Source organism: Vanessa tameamea, chromosome 8 (assembly GCF_037043105.1).
Source record: "Vanessa tameamea isolate UH-Manoa-2023 chromosome 8, ilVanTame1 primary haplotype, whole genome shotgun sequence".
NCBI lineage: Eukaryota > Metazoa > Arthropoda > Insecta > Lepidoptera > Nymphalidae > Vanessa > Vanessa tameamea.
This window is the reverse complement of record NC_087316.1, coordinates 5,835,017-5,843,564: the sequence shown is the minus strand read 5'-3', so window position 1 is coordinate 5,843,564 and position 8,548 is coordinate 5,835,017. Positions and strand designations below refer to the sequence as shown.

The 8,548-nt window shown below is 28.6% G+C and overlaps 3 protein-coding genes across 5 annotated transcripts in view; 2 read left to right on the top strand and 1 right to left on the bottom strand.

Moving 5' to 3' along the window:
* The first annotated feature begins 175 nt into the window (after positions 1 to 175).
* Positions 176 to 4,448, top strand: LOC113400051 (superkiller complex protein 3). 2 transcript variants are annotated; one of them, XM_064215592.1, is made up of 2 exons: positions 176 to 306; positions 388 to 4,448. In XM_064215592.1, exon 2 carries the CDS (start codon positions 388 to 390, stop codon positions 4,204 to 4,206), a length of 3,819 nt encoding a protein of 1,272 aa, XP_064071662.1. In that variant the 5' UTR covers positions 176 to 306; the 3' UTR covers positions 4,207 to 4,448. The 2 variants fall into 2 exon arrangements, with proteins under 2 accessions (XP_064071662.1, XP_064071663.1); XM_064215593.1 differs by having other exon boundaries at positions 195 to 298.
* Positions 4,449 to 4,771: 323 nt separating this feature from the next.
* On the bottom strand, positions 4,772 to 6,839 carry LOC113400052 (tRNA (guanine-N(7)-)-methyltransferase). Its single transcript, XM_026639427.2, has 6 exons — positions 6,643 to 6,839; positions 6,127 to 6,245; positions 5,790 to 5,974; positions 5,592 to 5,705; positions 5,409 to 5,510; positions 4,772 to 5,323 (listed from the first exon to the last, which is right to left on the bottom strand). Exons 1-6 carry the CDS (start codon positions 6,714 to 6,716, stop codon positions 5,198 to 5,200), a joined length of 720 nt encoding a protein of 239 aa, XP_026495212.1. The 5' UTR covers positions 6,717 to 6,839; the 3' UTR covers positions 4,772 to 5,197.
* A 459-nt stretch (positions 6,840 to 7,298) lies between these two features.
* The window catches only part of Arms (Ankyrin repeat-rich membrane spanning), a 60,496-nt gene continuing 59,246 nt past the window's right edge, over positions 7,299 to 8,548 (top strand). The window contains exons 1-2 of one of the 2 annotated variants that reach the window (XM_064215591.1): positions 7,306 to 7,481; positions 7,649 to 7,702. The gene's annotated coding sequence lies outside the window, so the exon portion shown is untranslated. Of the gene's footprint in view, positions 7,482 to 7,648; positions 7,703 to 8,548 lie in introns of both variants that reach the window. The other variant, XM_064215590.1, reaches the window with a different exon arrangement.

Sequence of the window (8,548 nt, the reverse complement as noted above, 5' to 3'; positions counted from 1 at the left end):
GCCATTGAGCTCCGTATCATGGCTTACTTCTTGAAGATTCTACTTTTCGTTAATAAAAAATTATATCCATCCATCAATGTATGAATCTACCTAATATTTACTGGAATAGGTTACAATGTGTAGGGCAGTCATATTGTACCATAATACAAGTCAAATGTCAAAAATCAAAATTGATCGGAAAACTCGTAAAACTGAAAAGTGACTAACATTGAATAATTGTTTCTGCCGACTTAAGTCAATCATAATATAAATTGTTCAAATGCATTTATAATATTTTTGCATTGTATCTTTTGTTAAAGTACGAAGGTTGTCAAATAAATTTAACAATGTATTAACTAATTTTGCGACAGCTGCTAAATCTTTATATCAAAAATATGTTTCTTTCAGATGGCCGATTTAAAAACGCTTCTTAAAGAAGCAAGAAAATTAATTGACGAAAAGAACTACAAAGAAGCACAAGAATGTTGCAAGAACATATTAAGAAAAGATAAGCAGAATTATTTAGGACTTGTTTTACTCGGAAAATCGTTACAGGAATCTGATCAAGCACCACTAGCTTATCAAAACGCAATAGCAAGTAAACCAGATGTTCCATTAGCATGGCAAGGTCTTGCCAATTATTACGAAAAGAAAGATGACACTGCATCTAAAATTAAACTTTTATCAATTTATGATGAGATGTTAAAGTTACAAATAGATGAAGAAAAAACATTGGAAATCATAAGTAAGATTAGTGAGCTTGGATGCTTTCTCAAAGACTGTAAAGCAATTAGTATTATATTAAATTTTATGGATAAAAAGCCTAATGCGAAAATATATGTAATTGCTGAAAAGTCATTGCTTGAACTTGTAAAATCAGATATAATGTGTGAAGAAGAGTATATTATAAAACTAATGAACTGTCTGAAAGTTATTGTTTCAAAAGATTGTAATGATTCCATATACATCTTGTTAGGAAAAGTAATTTTACAAAAAAATAATTATGTTGAAGCAATAGAAGAAGTGCTGCAATTATGTTATTTTGAATCTAGTGTTGTATTTCGTGAATGGTTATGTAAATACTTATGTACAAATTTTATAAAACATGAATCTTTCTGTGGGCTTGATGTGGAAAGATATAAAGACAAAATAATTTTAGGAATTGAAAATTCTAAATATCCTGCTCTTCTAAATAGTATGATTTGTTACAACAAAGGCTTATATTTAGATGCTTATAAAAAGTGTGTTCCATTGGTAAATTACCAAGAAGCAGATGTTACTGAGGCCACATTTATAATAAAATGTTCAATTATGTTAAAAAAGTGGTCAGTTGCACAAAAACTAGCAACAAACTTTTTAATTAAAGTTAGAGATAACAATTTTGCAATGATTTTAAAGAAGTTTTTATTCTTATCACTGGCTGAACAACAGAAATGGAAACAAGCAATAACTGTTTCAAAGGAAATACCTATAGAAAATTTCAATGTAAATGAACTGGCAACTCTAGCAAAATGTTATATAGAGGTCAATGAACAAGCTGATCATATCATGAAAAACCTCCAGACAACAGAATATTATCTTCAGCTTGAAGCTCTTTCCCTTTTAAAGCAAAAAAAATACAATGAGGCAATTGCCTTGTTAGAAAAAATAATGGACACCCCATTAAAATTATTTTACATCAGCAAAGCATATTGGGAGTTGCAAGAATATGATAAATCTCATCTAAATTTACTTAAAGCTGCCAAACTTGATTCTGAGCATGATGAAACTTTTTTGTATTTGGGAATGTATTATCATCACTGTAAAACAGATTATGCTAAAGCAAAAAAATGTTATGAAAAAGCTTATAGTCTAAACAATTCAGATTGCAATGTTATAAAGCATTTAAGTGATGTGTATATAAAACTACAACTTAAGGATAACAATTATGATTTATTATATAAAGCTAGCCAGAATGCTATGCTAAATCAGTCATGGATAAGCTTTCGATTAGGACTTCATTACATAAACCGTAGAGAGTGGGAAAATGCTATTATTCAGTTTAGAAATGTAATTAAAAGCAATCACAATGACATAGTTGCTTTTGAGTGCTTAGCAGATGCCTACTTTTCAAGAGGATCATTTACATCTGCATTAAAAGCTTATAATAAAGTAATTAAGATGAATTCTAATAAAATACACTGCCTTACTAGAATTGGATATATACATTCTATATTAACACAATACAAAGATGCAATTTCAACCTTCAAAAAAGTTCTCGAAACTGAACCATACTCAATGTTAGCTTTAAAAGGAATAGCAGAAACATATATGAGAATTGCAATGAATAAATTTAATGCTAAATTATATGGCAGTGCTCGAGATACAGCTCAAAATGCTATTGATTATATAATTAAAGCTCTATCCAAAGAGAAAAAGTTTTTATGTTTTTGGAACTTGCTAGGAAATGCATTAATTTTTTTAACTAAACTACCTAAAGAATTCTGTTTTGCATGGCTAAAAACTGACGAAAACATGGAAGTATCAAGAAAAGAAAACTTAGACATTTATCCCCAAGCTTTAGCATGTTATTCAATGATTGCAAAACAGAAACTTCAATTTACATCATATGAGCTAGCCTCTACATACCTTGATTACTATCTTGCATCAAATAATATGATGCACTGTCAGATTTCTTATCAATTAACAGTGGCTTGCATTAAATTGAAACCTTCCGTTTGGCGAAATTGGAACTTGCTGGGTAGAATATGTATTTTTAGGAAAAAGTATGCACTTGCTCAACATTGTTTAATTAAGGCACTATTAGTTACGAGAAAATGGTCTGTGGCAGATGTATGGTGTAATCTTGGAACTCTTTATTTGAAGATGAATCAACATAAACTTGCTAATTACTGTTTCTGGCGTGGGCAATCAACTTCGCCTTCTTATCCTCTTAGTTGGATTGGTCAAGGATTAATAGCAGAAGTAATTCGTGAAGAAGAAGCAATGGATCTTTTCAGACATGCATCTCGGTTAGGCTACCACCCTGAAAGTGCTCTTGGATATGCTGATTGGGTATGTCGCACTATTAAACATGATGATTACAAAAATAGTTCTGAATTAAAATATGTTATAGACAGTCTTGATGCTATACCTTATGCCATGGATTTAGTAATGTGGTTTTCTACTTATGAACCAAACAATGCTTGTTCTTGTAATATTCTTGGTATTCTACAAGAAAGGAGTGGGCTTCTATCTGCAGCTTTAGAATCATATCAAAAAGCATTACAGTATGCAGAAGAAGACTACCAAAATATCATTCTATTGAATATTGGAAGAATTTTATTACGATTAGAAAAATATGATGAAGCTATTAAAATTTACAAAGCTATTACAGAAGCTAGCCTAAATTCGGCGTGTGGCTTAGCATTTGGATTATTCAAAAAGGAGCTCTATGAAGAAGCATATTCCGCATATGACACAGCTTTGCAATGGCTTAGCAATACTGATGATGACAAAGCTGATCTTTTGGTTGCAATGGCTGGAATAGTCTACATGTTTAAAGGTATGGATGATGCCAAAACATTGCTCTTTCATAGTATTCAAGTATCACAAAAGAAACCAACAGCAAACAGCTTATTTGCTATATGCTCTTTAGGGTTAATTCATGCAGATCAAAGTTTGTCAAAATTAGCATTGAGTGAACTACAAAAGTATGAAAAAGACAGTAGATATGGTTATGATATTGGATTTTTGAAGTCTTATCTTGTAGTGGATAAAGATTTAAATCAAGCAATTAAAATAATGAGTGATGCTCTCCATGATCATCCTGACAATACACATCTATGGTTTTGTTTGGCCCAATATTGTCTAAATGTAACCAATACAAAAGCTAACATTGCTAGTTGTTGTGCACAAAGAGCTTTGTGCTCTGCTTACAATTGTGAAAACAAAAACTTTGCAATAACAGCAAAAATGATTGCTACTGCCAGTATTGCCGAGCATATTGTAGGAGACAGAAAGAAAGCAATGTTATTAGCTAAAGGAGGCCTTCACATGTATCCATGCCAATCAGACATTTGGGCTGCATTACTTTTCTCTGTTTTAAACAATAAAATGTGGTCAACAAGAACAAATTGGGTTTTAAATAGAGCTGGTCACATGCGAAAAAATCTTGAAACAACTAGAGTTCTAAGTAGGTGGGTTAATCTTTTAGAAAAAAAATTAAATAAACAATTATCTTCCTGAAATCACAAATGTTTTTATTTATAAAGACATTTTTTAATTGTTTGCTTTTGAATTGTAATGACATTTTTTAATTTATAAGATGATTTATTTTAATTTAAGTTTAATTCTTAAAATTAATTTATATTTTTATATCAATAATTATATAATATTATTAGGCATTTATAAATGTATCGCATGGTTTATGAGTAAAGATGCCAGAAATACATTTCTCATAATGTTTTTGTCTTTCCCTTATCGTTTCTAATTTATAAATGTGCAAGATTCTCCTTCACAACGCATTAGCCACAACTAGTAACATGACAATCAAGTAGGTCTTTCATTATTTGTAAATTTTTCAACAGTTTACCTTTATTTTTCTAGATTTATTATAAACTTACCATACTTATATCGCTATGTCCGACCGAACCTTCGGTTTCGGAATCAGCCATCTACAGCCGTACCTTCTAAACACTGTTAACTTGAAGTTTTCTAGGTTGCCGAAATCGATCCAATGTTACGATTTTTAACTTTTTGTTCATGATATTGTTCAAAAAAACATTGATAAAAATAATAACTCAATACTAAAATTAGTTGAAGAGCTTTAATATTATAAACACCACAATGTAAGCAAATACATGTCATAAAGGTTTTTTTAATAAAATATCAATATCATATACAAATATTATTCAATTTGTATTTTTTTTGCTGTCTTTACTCTTAGTCATCACGCATCTAAGACATCTTGTAAGCACTCTTGTCAGCATCACCTACTTAATTTAACATGAAGAGGTTTGCTTAAGTGAGTGAATAGACATAAGAACTTACAAAATCACTAGTATCATATATACAAGTCAATGGTTATTACTGAAAAAATTGTATAAAATTAATTTTATTCTATTATTTTGGGGCTAGTAGCTAATGTTGCATAAATATTTTTTTATTTTCATTATAACTACATATATGGTGTGGTTGAAAGAAAGAATATTTTTATGAATGCATGATAAATTATTTATTATTGTCTGAGTACATCATCTGGTATTCTTTTAAAGACAGCTAGAAACTTATCTCCATTATTTCTTGTAACCTTCTGTCCTTCTTCTGTACTTTCATAGAGTTTATCCACAATTTTATCATCTTTCTAAAATAAAAAAGCATAATACTGTAAAGTAAATATATACAATTTTATACCTACTAATATTTAATGACAACTTTAGAAAACTTACTAATTCTTCATCAGAAATTCTTTCAAACAATGGATGTTCTTCAAAATGTGTTACCATCCATTCATGTAAATCTTTTACATCTGTTATTGTATAAACAATACCCTACAAAAAATACAATAGGATTTATATTTGAAATAAAATCTAGCACTTCTATATTTTGTAAATAACAATTACGAAACTTACCTGCTCAGCCAGCACATAAGCATATTCAGAGAGTAACCACTTATTTATAATTCTCCATTTGTGCTTAGCTTTTTTAAAATGTGGATCTGGATACAAAAAAAACATTTTTTTAAGCTGGAACAAATCATTTTGTTGGTCAATTTTGATGCAATTTAGTAACATTTATTAAATTACAGATACATTTAAGAAACTTATTACCTGACCCTTATGGAAAAAATTTGGTAAATATTTCATAGCATTTGTTCTTAGAACTGCAATGTTTTGATATTTATCTTCACATTGAGATCGTAAGGCTTGTATTCTGTCATTCACATAATCTGAGACTTTAACACGTATCTCTAGACCTAACATAAGATTTTCCGGAAACATTGGTGAAAGAGTAACTGGAAATTAATTTTGTACATAATTATATTGTTAAAAAGTATTCTTTTAAAATCATTATGTACAAATATATATTCATATTATGTTTTTTACTTTACTATATACTTTCTGCAACATGGGAGATTATTAATATAATACCTAAATTAATATTTACCTAAAAGTCCACCATATCCACAACCAACATCTAAGAATTCAACTTGATTCTTAATAGCGCTATCTTTCTTTAAAACTGGATATAACTCTGACCAATCATATTCATCTGGATGAGAAGGGCTACAAGAAAAGAGGCAACTTAGAAAGCTTATCTGTATTAATAACAACAAATTATCTAATTAATTTGCTGAGATGGACAGGTTAAAATAAATTAATCTGAAGAATGTGAGCTCGACCATGTATGTTGAATGATGAACTAAGATCTGTATGTTACTTTTAAAGATAAATATTTATCTACTAACAATACATTGCAATACTGCTACTTATCTCTGTTATTAAAATTTTACAGTACACTTATTGGAACTTTTAAAATAAATATCTTATTTGATTTCACATTCAAATTTCACTTTTAGTGTGTCTTGAATAAATATTGCCCAGATTACATAGTTATTGTAAGCATTTATATTAAATTAACTGACTTGAAAATATCCAAATTTATACTGGTTTAATTACTCACTATTCAAAACAATGATCAGCGATAGGATTAGAATGAGCGCGTTGCCTGTAATATTTCTTTTGTGGAAGAGACATTTTAATTTAAGCTATATATCATAAATCGTTTGATAGTCAAAATTTAATCTTTTGTAAAACACATGTGGCATTGTTGATAAGACATTTTGATTTTTGGCACTACTAACTGATAATTGATATGACATCGACATGTCAATAGTCACGAAGAATCTTAAAATCATTGTCACTAACAAATTAAACCAATTTCACTAAACAATTAACAAAACATAATCACTTTTGTAGAAATTAATCCAATAAACTAAAAAAATCCTAATTTAACAATAAATTATATTTTAATTTTACTACCTCCCTATTTTTTCTAACCCTGCATATATAAATGTTTTTAATACCATTCATTCTGTTTAAATAAAATTTAATTACATCGTTTTTTACATTTCTTATTACGTATACATAAAAAAACCACAATATAAACTAGGATTTTTATTTCACTATATTGATTGTAATTTCAACTACTACATTCTGTATAGTCTGATTCTATTTTTGTCCTAGTGAAATGACTGTTTGAACTTCGGTACATTTTTTTTTACTATTGCCAAATGTCAATCATGTCTATGTATAAGTCAACTGAATTTGACACTGAGATTGGACTGTTTCTGTTTGTCTTTTCAATTTTTCCATTTAATGTGGATAGATTGAAAATCCCGAAACACTAAAATATATTTCATAATTTAAATATATTAAAATTAGTTTGTGTAGTGACTTTGAGATATGTAAATTGCAGAGGGCCCTATACTCATTGTTCTTTAAACGGAAACTGCAGTTCAAGTAAGTGCAAGTTTTATTGAAAATATGAGTGTATTTCTATTTCTAAATATTATGCTCCCACACTATAAATATGATATATTATTTTATAATTCACTATGGATTCAGTAACAATTCAATAGTAAATATTCAACAATTGTTGAATTAATTCCAATATTATTTTGTAATAGGTTCCTTGTGTCCATGGATCACAGTAAATTAGAAAAATATAAAACCACCTCAAGGTAAATTATATTCTCAATATTAAAAGGTTTTCCTCATCTGTTAAGGTTATTCATATAGATTATTTTTCATGCCTTTTTCATTTATAATACAAAATTTACTTGGAATTATAACTACCACTTTACTACCAGGCCCTATATCCTTTTACAGTTTTCTTAATTCTGAGGCAGACAAAATGTGTTTGTAATTTTTTCATAAATTCCTCTGGGGCTTTAAGCTCATATCTATTAGTACTTAATCGGAAACCACATAAAAAAGTAAGGAAAGTTTCATTATATTATGTTTGTGATAGTAATTTTCTTGCTTAGATAGTTAATGGAAAGTAGTTTCTATTACACTTTGTACATGGAAATCAAAGAATAATGGGGGAGAAAAGTAGGAGGGAAAGAAATCTCGTTTAGATTATGCTTCAAGTTTTATGGAATATATAGCATATTTATTACAATTATTAAGATATTTATCATTGACACATAACATTTGTAATGCTTTGTCACAGCTTATAGGTTTATATATTTCATGTGCATTTTTATCAAATCTTTCTTTGTCTTATTAAAAGTCTGTAATTTTCCAACAACAGAATACCCATTTTAATTTGTTTTGAATATAAAAAAATTGTCAATTTTTAAGATAAACTTAAATATTTACTTTTTGAAGTAATCAAAAAGTAAATATTTTTTTAAATTTTATAATAATATTTAATATCCAATAATAAAATAGAAACATCTATAAATACTGTTCAGTCATCAGAATTAAATCACACCAAACAACAAAATTAAATTTGATTCGAATATTCGCAAGATGCAGTTGTGACACTCGTGGCATATGAAAGTGCGTTGTTTTGACGTCGG